The following is a 13,660-nucleotide window of genomic DNA, read 5'->3' as shown; positions in this document are numbered from 1 at the left end:
GCAACAGGAACAGTGTGTTCTCATCAGGCTTCAGGGGAGAGAGGGGTCTCTGAAATGAAGCTGTGTTTGGCACGGGGAGAGGATAACCTAGGCAATTCCACCGTATCTTAGCAGGCAGCACAACTCATGAGCAGTAATGAACTTCAGTCATCACACTTGACCTCAGTATGTCAAGTATCAGTGGATATCTCAGGTATCAGGTATCAGTGAAATCTCAGTGCTCTGTTGTCTTTCCCCTCTGCGTGTAAGGAGGGATGAGCACTGGAAATGGAGTATACTGGAGCAGCAAGAAACAGAAAGGGTGAAGGAGAGAGGGACAGAGATGGGAGTTCAGATCCTGGCAGCACTCCTCTGCTTTGGGGCAGGGATTCAGGCTTGGATGGCACAACTGCTGATCTGGGCAGGGCTGTGCTTGGGTTACTGAGCTAGCAGAGCTCTTTTATCATGTTGGAATGAGGAACTGAGAGGTTAAAGAAGAAAAAAAAATATTGTGTAATAATGAGACAAATATGTCCGTCTTCATTGCTTGCAGATGAAGGGACTGTCCGTGAATCACTGAGCCTACCCTTTTCTGAGGGCAGAACATGATGTAATTTTTTGACAGAGAGCATGCCATATTATTGTAATTAATAGTACCAATAACAAGGCTACTATGTTGTTATTCCCTGGATTTAGGAAAGAGCTTTCATACAAGGATATGAGAGAGTTTTCCCTGCTTGTCAATCCCTGTTCTATTCTGACAGTATTTCCCAGTGCAACACTGCAACAGATCCGAAGACACTCTTGCAGTGGGCTTGGGATCTGGTTCCTATTACAGATGACCCTGCAAACTTTTTCTGCTAGAAACCTTGTTAGTGACTATCCATTTGCCTTCTACAATTCCACCTAAGAGAGGGACGATTGCTCAATTTCTGTGTAAGTGTCTGAGACATGGGAATCTATTTCAAAGATGATTATAACCTGATGTTTACTATGATAATAAATTACAGTAGGCCCTCAGGAATGCAGAGAGCAAAGCTACAAAGAAACTGGTCCATGAGGGGCCCTGCAAATAGAGTGTGTGGGTCTTGTGATTCATTTGGACACCTGATGTTTTAAAAAGTTTGAGATCAAGTAGGGTGGCTTTTCAGTATCAGATGTAGGTGGAATGTATCACCACCCTTCTTTTAACAAATATGGAAAGATCAAAGTATCCCAACCCTGGGGTACTGGAACAGATGGGAGGTAGAAAGGGTAAGGAATGGACAGACTCTTCAGGAAGTTTTAAAATGAGCTGGGAAGCCACATTGTCTCCTCGATGTTGGCAGCATTTTCAAATAATTTGCAATTAGCGATGTTGGCGTCTGGTAAGTCCTTTCCCATCAGAGAAGATTAAAAAGGCATGTGCAGTGCATAGTCATCAAACAAAAGGGAAAAAAAAAATAAATACTCTAGGGCTGGAGTATTTATCTGGAAAAGCAGAGAGGCAGAGGAGCTGTGGTGTCACTGCAAATAGTTTCAAGAAGATCTATGCAGACACATTATGTGTCTTGGTAATATCATCAAAATTTGTTAGAGATCTTAATTTTGGCAGCTCTGAGTTGGGGGGAAGAGGTGTAGCTATGTGCAAGATAGGAAGAAGGTAATTTATTTTTTTCCTTTAAATGAATACTGCAATTATAAGAAGAATACTGAGTACAAAATACATCCTGACAGGTGGAAAGTAATATTTTGAAAGTAGCATGACATTTTCCATCTGTATGGCTATATTCATACTGCTATTTTAAATAGATGGAAAAATAAATGCAATTGCAATTAAAATACACTAATGATTGAATGTAAGAAAGGCACAAAGTAAAAGAATTTATTTATGTATTGCTTTATCTGCTACAGCTCCTAGTAGGTTTTGAGGTGGCTGAATTCTTCTCAGATGGTTAGGAGATGAGGGTTTTATGATATTCAAAAAGCAATTTAATGTCCTCATATTTGCAGTGACGTCTTAGACTTTTGATGCATGTACTTGAACAGGGGAATAATTTGGATTTTCTGAACGTGCCTACTTCTCACATGAGCCCCTCCATCACTGTGACTACAGATGACTGAAATCATCACTAAAACTCATGAACTTGGCAATGCATTTTTTCTGTTTGCTATGTGCAATATGTGCATAATTGATATTTCCATCCAGCTTCTACCAGAACAGCTGTTCATGACATTTTAAAAAAGTAAAAATAGCAGATTCAACACTGAGGGACTACTTAATTAAGGCAGAATAACAAATTAGCATGAGTAAACTGTGGAGAGACTGATCTACCCTCTTACATTTAGAGATGGTACTTGTCCAGGAGGGCCTGGAGGTTAGGGTTGACTTCCATTGGATTGGAAATGATGGTAAACTTGAAAGAAGATGAGGAGCTTAGCTAAATGCTCATCATCAGTTCATATACCTGTCTTGCCTACTCTGCAGATTTGCTCAGGAGGAAGTGACCCCCTGATACTAAGGCAAGGTGGAGATGGTACACGGGGAGTGGGGTTGTCTTTGAGGCTCCATCACCGGGCAGCATCTCAGTTATTGCCACTGGTTAGTGGATCAGATGAAAAAGAACTTTTTTTTTTTTGTTCTGGACACTATTAAATCCTTGAAAAATTACTTCACTGGTTTGTACCCTGCTTTCCCTAATTGCAAAGTGGGGATGCAGCTATTTCTGTACCTCATAGTACTGCCTCCTGACATTGATAGCATTTATAGCTATAAGGTGCTATCCCAGCACAGCTACATATGAAGCAAAGCTACTTTCCTAGCTGCTGCCAGTTGATAAAGTATCTCTGTACCACTCAATGGCTTGAAAAAAAAGTAAGGAGGTTTGTACTTGTGAAAAAAAAAGTCCCTGTGCTTCTGTAAAAGCTAGGCTGAACAACTTGAACAACATTTTAAAGAAATACATCATCAGAGAGAAATTTGGTGTTGGGGTGACAGGCAGGATGTGGACAAAGAGTGAAATAAAGTAGTTAGCGAGATTTTTTGTCTCCACAGAGCAGGGGGAAGTCAAGATCCTATGAACAGCCATCATGGTGACTTTTCCTCTTTTCCTCTTCTTCGTCCTCTTGCACTGCAGTAAATCCCAAGAGGACTTTCCCAACCAGCATCAGAAATGGAACTACAGAGAAGGTGGTAAGAGGTGGTGGTGGGTCAGCCTGGGAGACGTTCAGTAACTCAGAGCTGAAGATTCACCTATTTTGTCCTTGGAGTGAGACACACAGTGCTCAGTCATGAGTGCTCTTTCTTGGTTCCTGGGTAGCTGCTGAGATTTCTGGAGAGAAAAATGGTTTTAGAAAAAAATCAGATGGAGTATCCAGTGACAGCAGAAAACTTGGGCACCTGGAGGCAGAGATTTATGCTATGAGGGAGAGTTATCTGCTTTTTAATTTAGATCCTCCATATGCTTAATATTTCGCATTTCATTGCATCTCAGTTCAAGTGATGAGGAGTGGAATCAAACTCAGACCACTGGCTCACGTTTTCTTGCTCTGACAGAGCTTTCTTGATTTTATTTTCTTCTCTTCCATGGATGTCCTGCTAATCTAGCTGACAAAGTCAACATAGAGGGCATTAACAGCATTACTCAAACCCTTGAGAAATGGGGAAATGGCATCTTCTGGCAAATGAAGCACACCCTGCTGAACAACCCAAACGCTTTACTGCCTGAGTTCTCCAGGTAATTCCCTTCATCTGGAGGTGGGATTCAGTCCTCTCCTGGGTGCCCTTCCTTGAGTGGGATTTATCTTCTTTAAGATGAACTTTCAGATTGCTCAGCTGTGGGGAGATGAATCCCACTGTCTTGGTATCTGTTGTGCTAGCAGCTCTGATTACTCTAGTAAATTGAATATTCTGCTGACTATTTATTGTGAAATATTCTCAGTTGCCATGACTGTATTATAAGAATTATCCTAAAGAAAATGTAGGCTGTCCTTGGCACCTCACTCCTGTGAGAACAGTCTAGAAAATGAATTGTGCTACAAATCCACACATGGAATTGGCCACAGAGCAGGGAGAAAAAACTGATTTGGCCTGTGATGTTTTTTATTTCAGTCTCTAACACCCAGATCTGAGAAAGCTATTCACTAGTTCATGTCATCATATTTCTCCCTTTGCATTGCATGAAATATTAACGATTGAGCACACTCACAAAATTTACTTCAATCTCATATTTCCAGAAACAGAGTGGGAAAGGCAATGAAAGAGAGAGAGGAGAAGGTAATACTGGGAATTAACTAGAAACCTAATATCACTTAAATCAGAGTTGTTCATAAAGCAAGTGGTCCTCTTCCATAACTCAGCTTTCTCTTCAGGAAAAAGAAAAAAAATCTGTCTGCAACTGCTGTGCGTTGAACCAGTTGAAGAGGAAAGGCTAGAAGAATAAAATGGCACTAGCAGAAGGTCACACAATACCTGTACAAATTACAGTTTCAGGAGGATATAGTTGACAGATCATATGTTGGCCTTTGGCATCAAGTGGATTTCTCCCTGGCTGCATGGGGGCTGTTGTTATTAGCACAGAATTCATCACAACTTTCACACTGCCAGTGCTGAAATTCATTGGTGCCTAAGATCATCAGGACCAATATTAAATCATGTATTTGGAACAGTCTAACTTTTGTCCAGGGAGATGTAAGGAGACTATCCAGTCATATTTCCTGCATAGGGCTTTGAATTAAGAGTTTGCTGGCAAGGACACAGGCTGGTCCATTAGAAATGTTGAGGACTGACAGTAATCCATGCGAATCAGTGGCCCAGCCTCTATGTCTGCTCCTGGTTACAGCGAGGCTAATTAATACTAATTAACATTAAGTGAAATTAGAATGAGCATCAGAGCTTTGTAACACCCAAAGGGAGACTGAGAGAAAGCCCTCCAACGGAAGGGACCACGTTACCCCCAAGCGCACTGGTGCATCAGTGCAGCCCTCATCTTGCCAAATCCTGATGTAAAACCTGTCTCTCCCCCTCCCTCAGCTCAGGCAGAGGCACAGCCTGGAGTGACCCAGGGACTGTGAAATCACAGCTGCACCATGGCACGCAGCAGCCTGTCCTTCATTGGGAAGTCCTCATGGGTAATCCTCCGCATTGCTGCTCTCTTCTTCTCTACCTCTGCTGGTTCCAGCCAAGCAGGATGGTTTTCAGTTCCCCCCTTAAAGCAGGAGTGCTGTGAAGTGCTTCTGGGAGCTCATAAACCAGCTCTCATTTAGCATTGAGCCAGCTGTGCTTTGGTGGTGGTGGAAAGACCATGCTGCCTATGCTGGTCCTGAAACTCATGGTTTCTTGGGTTCAGATGAGGTCATCTCAGATGAATTCCCACCATGCAAGGGGCAAGGTAACTTTGGAAGCATCTTTTAAGGGTTGTTTGCAACTCTTTCATTGTAAAGGGCCCTTACACACCAAGAAACACAAGGCCATGGTAAATTATTTTGCATGCTCAGGAACACTCCCCACAATGAGTTATTCTCCTGTATTATTCTCTCTGTAGTCTACGCCCTGTCTCCGCGGCTGTGGACAATCTCGTGAGGGAAGTCCAGTCGATAAGGAAAAGGTTAGAAGAACTGAATGAACGCCTCAATGTCATCAGCAAAACCATCCTTCCGATCCGACTGAAGGCTCTGCAGAGCCAGAGGCGTGGAAATACTCAGATGCGGAGGCTTCCGATGCATAGAAGAAGGTTGTATGCTCGCAGGAGACCTCAGAGGAGTTAATTTCCTACCAGAAAAAAAAGGGAAATGTTTATTTTTTTCATCTGCTTAAGCCTTTATCAATGGGATGCTGCTAGAGAGAATAAAGTAAAGAACATACAAGTCAGCTTTACTAAGGAGACCAGAACTTCTGCATTTTGTTACTGCCTTTCAAACCTGGGTCAGTACGTGAAATCTGACCCTGTTCTTCAACGATGGCTGTTTTATGTCCCAAGCAAAATGAGTTGACAAGCTCAGTCTACTTGGGTGTGAATACTTTCAGGCTATACAGTCATTCTTTCTGCTTACCAGAGGAAGCTCTTTCTATAAAGATCAGGTGAATTTCCCTCTCTGTCCTATTTTTACAGCACTCCATCTGAAACAGCTGGGGAATTTGATCTTCAAAAGTGCTGAATGCGTGATGAATGCAGGAAGATAGATTAGTGCTTGGCACTTCCAGCTGGGCATGGATGGGGAGAGGAAGCTGCTTTAAAATACAACATTCACCTATTCTCTGTCAGTGCAAAGAATGTCCTGTTCATATGTTCAGAGGGTGGGTAGGGTTGGATAACGTTGGTGTGTGCATCATGTTTCAAGACTGAAGATGTGTCAGATTCTAGGGACCAAATTTGAACATCCAACTTCTGCAAAGAGGGTTTTTTTAGCTACCTGGAATTGGGTACTCAGAACCTTGTTATTCAGCAGATATGTTCAGAATTTCCAGCACTCTGAAAGACATCACATTGACTTCTGCCAAGACCCTTGGAAATGAGGGATGTTTTTGCAAAACTATTTAGATATCTAATGGCATAGATAGATAGGTGTCAAGAAGGATTTTCCAAAATAGCTTAAGAGACAGTTCAGTCCTCAAAATCCCATATAATAATTCAATTGGTGTCTAATTTGCAGAGTATCTTCTTCATATGCAAGCACTGACCTCCAGACATTTCCTGACATCCTTTAGCACAATTAAGATCTGTAGGAAAAGAACAACTACACACCCCAAGGACTTTTGTGCCTCAGGGAGTACCCAGAATACCCTGACTTCAGCTTGTCTTTGCCTGTGGCTTCCTGACAATAGAACTGGTCATAAAAAATAGTTCAGAAATCAAATTATGCACTGAACAGAGGATAGCGTGGACTTGCCCTTCAGGTCTCTAAATGTAAATCCAATATAGAGATTCCCATCCAGTGTTACAGCCAACTGCATACCTGAAATCTGTTGAAACATAGGCAGGAGAGTCAGAGAGGAAAATAAAATATTTTTTAAAAGGTCTTGATGAAGCAGTTTATGAGAACAAAAATAAAGAATGGATTGTGTCTAAATGGTTGTGGGGAAGGCTGGCATGACAGTTGTTTTACAAACACTCTCCAGTCACAAACAGCAAGGATGCAGACTAGCTATTTAGGGATTCCCAAGGCCTGAGTTTATGGAAAGAAGTTCAGTGACACTACAATAACCTCCAGAGGGAAAGGGGAAAAACTAGTTTCATGTGAAATCTTTCATAATGAACCAGAAAAAGTAACACAGTCAGCATTTTGGCTGTGACTTGGGAGTTGAGTGGGGGAGGTATGAGGAGTGTATGAGACATTCTGATAAATATTTCCTGGATGTAAATTCTCTGAGTTCAGGTTTTCAGAAAACAACAAAACTCTAACTTGGAATGTCTCTCCTTGGCTTTTGCTTGGGAATTTAAAACACTGTTTAGCTAGACAAGGGAAAAATCAAGCTTGTGAAAAGGCTGATAAAAAGATACAGTTGTGCTTTTACTGAAGTTGTTGTCGTAATTTCTCAAGAAATGTAGAGTATTTTGATCCCAGAATATATTTACCTAGTTTACAAGGAACAACAGGAGAGAAAGGCCCTGTCCTCCTTGTTATTCTACATTCAGGGCTACTAGGCTGTGCTGTAGCATCATCAGCATGCTTGCACAGACTGCTGGTCCCTCTGGGAGATGCTTTATACACTTTGCTTGGGGCTGTAGGGACTGTTGGTCACTTTGGCCTATCTGGAGGAAGAACACAACATAAATATCAGCTTTCATGTTCATATTTTAGACATGAGCATTTTATCAGGCAACCTGAAGTTGTATAAAATCAATTGAGGACTACTTGAAACAGAAAGATGAGACTTCCATCAGTCACAGATAGCTGGAAGTGGGAGGCCAGACCAGGTCACTGCATGCTTTTACTTCTTACCTAGATGGCCACCACCAGCTTCTGCCAGAGACAGAGGACTGGGCAAGATGGACCACTGGTCTGACCCAGTGCATGTATTCCTACACTGATATGTGCAAGTTGGTATTTTTGGCAAAACTCCTCAGCTCGACGGAGAAACTCACCATTTTTTTTTTAAAAGAGAACATATAAGCTGCAGCATGCAATGTATATCACAACTTTGCAATTTCTTGCATAATGATGAATAAACCAAGTAATATAAATGGTAATAAATTACTAGATCTGTGGCCTTGTCACCATTGATAACAGCCCCTGTCATTCATGCTGTGAAAGTCCACGTCAGGCTCCAGCCCTGCTCTCTGACCTGAACATGACCTGTTTGATCAGATGATCATGGCCAGCTGCTTTAACTTCTTTACCTTTGCATGACCCTCTCTCTCTAGATGGAAATGCTTTAATGTCACGTTTCTTTTATAATTTTCTTTTTTGCTCTTTAAGAATATAGGGAAGTTATGCCTCAGCCTGCTTTTGTGCCACTCACCTATTTTAGGAGGCAGGAGTCCAGCTGAGCAAGGACCTTGAGGTGCCTCTGCTTCATCGGCCTGGGGAGGCTGGCCTGATCTGATTTGATTCCTGCCTCTGCTACCCTCCTCTTAAATGATCCTGGGCAAAGTACCTTCTCTAGCTGGCACTTGTCCTTTGAGGCTTATACAACTAAAATCCACTTGTGATCACCAAGGATCTAAGTCTTCCATGCACATATATATATATACAGCTATATAAGCCATCTAGGTCCCCTGTTATGTTCATTTACATATTTCTGGGAAGGGACCTGGCTGGAGTTTTAAACAGAGTTGACTGGTTGGGCTGTGAAGTCAGAATGAAGAAGTCAGTGGTGGAAGAGCAAATACCACCAGCAGCTTCTAAGATCTATCCCTTACCTAAAGCTTACAACATCCACAGAGACACGGAGCACTGCCTTAAATTCAGTCTTAACAGACAACAAGTGTGATTCCCCTTAGCTCTGTTTATTAACAAAAAACCCCAAACCGTTATGATTTTGCAGTTTCAGGAGAGCTGTGCCCCTCCACGCTATGTATTACACACTTCCGTCAGTACTTCCCCTCCCTTGTATCTTATTTCCTTCAGATTTCCTCTCCTCCTCAGACAAATACCACCCGCTCCCGCACTTTATTACTCCTCACACTTCTTGGCGTCCTCCATTACTTCACCCCCGGGGCCGCCGGCTTTCGGCTCCCACCGCCCCCCCCGGCGGGGTCTTCTCCCGGACAAGTCGCCCCGGCTGCGCCCCCTGCCACCCGTCGTGGTGTGGGGCGGGGCGGGGCGCGCGGCCCTTGGGCGGCCCTTGGGCGCCCCCTGGGGGCGGGGCGGGGCGGGGCGCAGCAGGCGGCGGGACGCTCTCCGGGCCCTCCCACCCGGCCTGAGCGGAGCCGAGCTTAGCTAAGCGGGGCCGAGCCGAGCCGAGCCAGAGCCGAGCGGCACCATGCTGGGCATGATCAAGAACTCCCTGCTGAGCACGGTAGAGGCATGGCCCTACCAGGTGCTGAGCAAGGGGGAGAAGGTAGGTGGCGGGGCGGGCAGCCGAGCTTTGTTCCCCCGCGGGACTTCTGCGCCAGCCGGGCCGGATAATACGCTGCGAGGTGGAGCGGGTATCTTCTGGGCAGCGCTTTTCTCCCAGCCCTTCCGGGCAGCTGACAGCTTCTGCATCCTCATCTCCTTTCCCAGGAGCAGCTCAGCTACGAGGAGAGGGTGTGCGAGGGCGGGCGGTTTGCGGTGGTGGAGGTGGTGGGGAAGCCGTTTGACGAAGCCTCGAAGGAAGGGGTGCTCAAGCTCCTCAAGTACGTCGGAGGAACCAACGACAAGGGTGAGAGATGCTCCCTGCCCTGCGGGGCATGGTGGGTGTTTGTGGTTGATCGCCACTAGCAGAGACTTGGTAAAAGTTGAATGAATGGAGGCAATGGCGCTGCGAGCCTGCCTGGCTTGTGGCTCCTGGCACTGGGGCTCTGTGGTGAGGATGGCCCCTCACTGGGAAAAGAAAACTTGCTACAGGTCAAAGCATGCCCAGCCAACTCATGCTACGAGTCCACTCCTAACCCATCTCTGTTTCAGAGTAAAATCTCAAAAATTATTTGTTTAAGAACGAGTGAGTTACTTTGCAGCTGGGATAACATGAAGACAGGCACACATGTATCAATCACAGCTCCTTGGGTGACCAGTAGCTGATGAAATCCAGGGTATCTGGGGCACTTTGGTTCTATGATGTGCCCTTGTAGGCAGTAAAATAACTTTTGTGACCTTGATGTTTTGTCATACACTCTGGCTATTTTTATTCATGAAAGTTTAATTAATGAGCTTGCTTTTAAATGTTACTTTGTAATGTTTTATAATGGTGCTTCCAGGTGATTGCTTCTAGTTCTCAATTTACTAAAGTATGCGCGTCAGTAATCAATTGTAGCAGAAGTTGAAGACCATGGAGTAGTTCCGAGGCGTATACATTTGTTTGCACACCTTTCTTGGGCATCTGGTAGATGTATAGTCTGTATGGGAGTGGGAGCTGGATGCAGAGGGAAATGGCATTTACAGTAGCATGTTTTGGAAACGTGGTGATTGCTGTTGCTGTAGGAGAAAGGGTGCCTTCTGTAGCATGTGCCACAGAGACAGGTATGATATCAAAGCAAAATAAATAAGAAAGTTGGCTTGATCTCAGCCAGGTTCTGTGGCTGCCTGATCCTGAGGTTTGGAGGTTCTTCAGTGCCATGTGCTAACTCTCGGTAGTAATGAGCAGAAAAGCAGCATGCTCTTCCTGGAGTGGTGGACAGCATGGACAGTCCTGTTGAAAGACGTAGCAGCTCTGAGGTTTGGGGCACTGGAACTTGAAGGATGTCTGGAAGCATTTGGAAGGGTTTAGGAGAAAGCTGCTGTCACCCAGTATTGGCTACGGGCTTACCACTAAGTACAGATGATAACAATTTAAATACTGATGTAGATTTACATGTGGCACTGAGCTGCCCCAGAACTATAGACCCTGTTGTGTTAGAGGTGATTTGTTAGAACAGAGTGTCTCAGTGGCATGAGCTATATGGTTGAGAGCTACAAAACCAGGATCATTAATAAGCCATCCAGAGGTCACCTGGGGCCCTTATTTCCCAGAGTCCTTGTGTAGTCACTGGAGAGAGAAGTTTGGCTCAAGCAGAAGCCTAATGTGACTGTTCTGCATGCCCCAGAGGCCCCCACTCTTGACTGACAAGGAGTTCAGTGTGAGGAGTTTTCCTAAACTAAATTAGCTTTTGTGAATCCCCTGTTGATTCTGCGAGTTCCTGAGAACCTAGACTTTTTTAGTAATGTCTGTGTGTCTCTTTCAGGGGTTGGAATGGGGATGACTGCTCCTGTCTCCATGACTGCTTTTCCTGCTGAAGATGGCTCCTTACAGCAGAAAGTGAAGGTCTCTCTGCGGATCCCGAGCCAGTTTCAAGCCAACCCTCCTTGTCCTAGTGATGAAAGCATTAAGATTGAAGAGAGACAGGGGATGACCATTTATTCTACGTAAGAATGCATCCTGGGATTTCCAGTCCTAAGTGCTGAGGTCTCTAGCATGCTCTGAAGAGCAGTGTTGATTTTACCAGGTGACTTGCTGGACAAGGGGTGCAGGTGGTAGGAGATGGAGGGGTCTTTCTAGACTGAAGACAGTGTTTTATGTCATTTCTTATCATTGGTCATGATGCATCAATTTGGAATATGGATTTTTTTTCACTGGGAAAACAAGTGTGGAGGTTAGTCCTGAAAGGTTTTTTGTTTCACCTGGGGAGGTGAAGAGCAGGGGAGGGTGAATATGAAGGTACTGAGTAATTTCTGATCTCTGAAAACTATTGTTTTCCCCACTTTCTGGGATCAAGATGGTTCTTAGTCATCAAGAATGTCCTTTGGTATGGTTTGCATGAAACTACAGGTGTCAGCTGAAGCCTCATTTGCATGGACTCAATACAAGAGTCCAGCATGGAAACAAGCAGCTATTGAGTTGCTTCAAATCACCTTTGAATGTCTTTGGCTATTGACTGACAACCTGAACTCAAACTAGCATCACAACAGCCATAAGTTCTTCACCTTGTATTTAACCCCTTGGATGTTCCCCTGCCTCCTTGCTTGAACTATTTTGACTGACTCTAAACTGTCTGGCTCCTCCCTCACCTTCAACAGCTGCCTGGCCTTTGCTGCCAGCATGGGCAACTTCTGCAAGAACAGGCTGTTTTGTCTCAAACCCTGGCTCTGAGGCAGGGTGGTGAGGTGCAGGCTGATGTGGAAACAGTTGCTGTCGGTGGGAGGTCAACATAAAACAAACCAATTCCAGTCCACCCCTTTTAAATAGTATTGTGGCCTGTAATTGCTAACATCTCTGTTCCTACCTCCCCTTTTTGTTAGGCTAGCTAGAGTTTGGCTTCCCTTCATGACCTGACTTCCAGCAGATGCTTGTTCACACCACAGTGAACATGGTTGTTGACAGCATTGGTGTGAGGACTGTGGGCTGAGCAGACTTAGAGATAACCTCGTGTTCTAGTAAGCTGTTCCTCTGATATGGCGGTGACTCAAAGGGCAGGGCCATTCTGCTGACTGATACATGTGCGTCTGTTTGGGGTCTGCCAATGGATGACTGCACCCTGGCTGTGCAACCCTTGAGACTTAATCTATCACAGATAAAGCGTACTGGTTCACAGAGAACAGCGCCTGCACAAGTGCATGTTCATGGGACCTGGACCAAAATGCTTGGCTAAATACACTGTGGCTATATATTGTTCTCCCTCCCTTCCTTTCTGTGCTTTGCCAGGATTGCTCAGCACCTCTCTGTGTTTGGTTTCTTTGCAGGCAGTTTGGCGGCTATGCCAAAGAGACGGATTATGTGAACTATGCTGCCAAGCTGAAGTCTGCTCTGGGGAGTGAAGCTGCATACCGCAAGGATTTCTACTTCTGCAATGGTTACGACCCCCCTATGAAGCCTCATGGGCGACGCAACGAGGTCTGGTTTGTGAAAGAGTGAGAATTTGGCTCCCTGTGGTGCTGGCTTGCACTGATAATCTCCCCATGCTGTAATACTGTCCTCTTCAAAATAAACTAATAATTTAGCAGAGACAGAAAACCATCATTCCTTTCCTCCACACCTATACCTTTGTCTTTTATGGACCAACCATTTTAGAAGAACACTTGCAAACCCCCCGTGATGGTCCTGCTTCTTCGTTTTGGACCATGTCCTCAACCACATGGACTCTTGTGATCTCTCCGCGGCTTGCTTTTATCTCTCTTGTGCTCCCAGAGTTCAATGCTGAGACAGCCAAAAGTACTTAATTAGCAAGACTGGTGCCTGACAGGAGTCACGTCCAAGTGCTGGCAGGCTATTAGTCTCACCTGAGGCAGGCAGGGGAACATGACAAAAGTGCATACAGAGACTTTTTTTATCTTCTTGAGCTTGCTGCAGCTGTAAAACGCTGCTTTTATCTATGCCGTTTCAAAAGGAGTCTAAAGGGACATGGGTGTTGCTACCAACACAGCGTGGTGAAAATAAGCATCCTTTAGATTGACTCATAGTGTGCAGGAGAGCAATGCTTCTGTCATCTGACTGAGAAATGTCATTTAGAGGAAGATCCAGGTTTCTGTTTGCAGCTGTCCTTCTGTTTGAGGTGAGACATTTTGAGGTGTGTTATGTCCTGATCTCAGACAGCAGCTGGACTGTGTGATGTGGAGAACCCAAGATCACTTCCTCACCTTCCTGTTA

General features: G+C 44.7%; 1 protein-coding gene across 1 annotated transcript; it reads left to right on the top strand.

Annotated features, from left to right (window-relative positions):
* Window positions 1–9,304: 9,304 nt before the first annotated feature.
* On the top strand, window positions 9,305–13,027 carry HEBP1 (heme binding protein 1). Its single transcript, XM_074870952.1, has 4 exons — window positions 9,305–9,460; window positions 9,625–9,763; window positions 11,262–11,442; window positions 12,757–13,027. Exons 1-4 carry the CDS (start codon window positions 9,383–9,385, stop codon window positions 12,926–12,928), a joined length of 570 nt encoding a protein of 189 aa, XP_074727053.1. The 5' UTR covers window positions 9,305–9,382; the 3' UTR covers window positions 12,929–13,027.
* Window positions 13,028–13,660: the final 633 nt, after the last annotated feature.

Source organism: Strix uralensis, chromosome 5 (genome assembly GCF_047716275.1).
Source record: "Strix uralensis isolate ZFMK-TIS-50842 chromosome 5, bStrUra1, whole genome shotgun sequence".
Classification (NCBI taxonomy): domain Eukaryota; kingdom Metazoa; phylum Chordata; class Aves; order Strigiformes; family Strigidae; genus Strix; species Strix uralensis.
The sequence above is the reverse complement of the archived record's forward strand: the minus strand, read 5'-3'. Positions and strand labels throughout refer to the sequence as shown.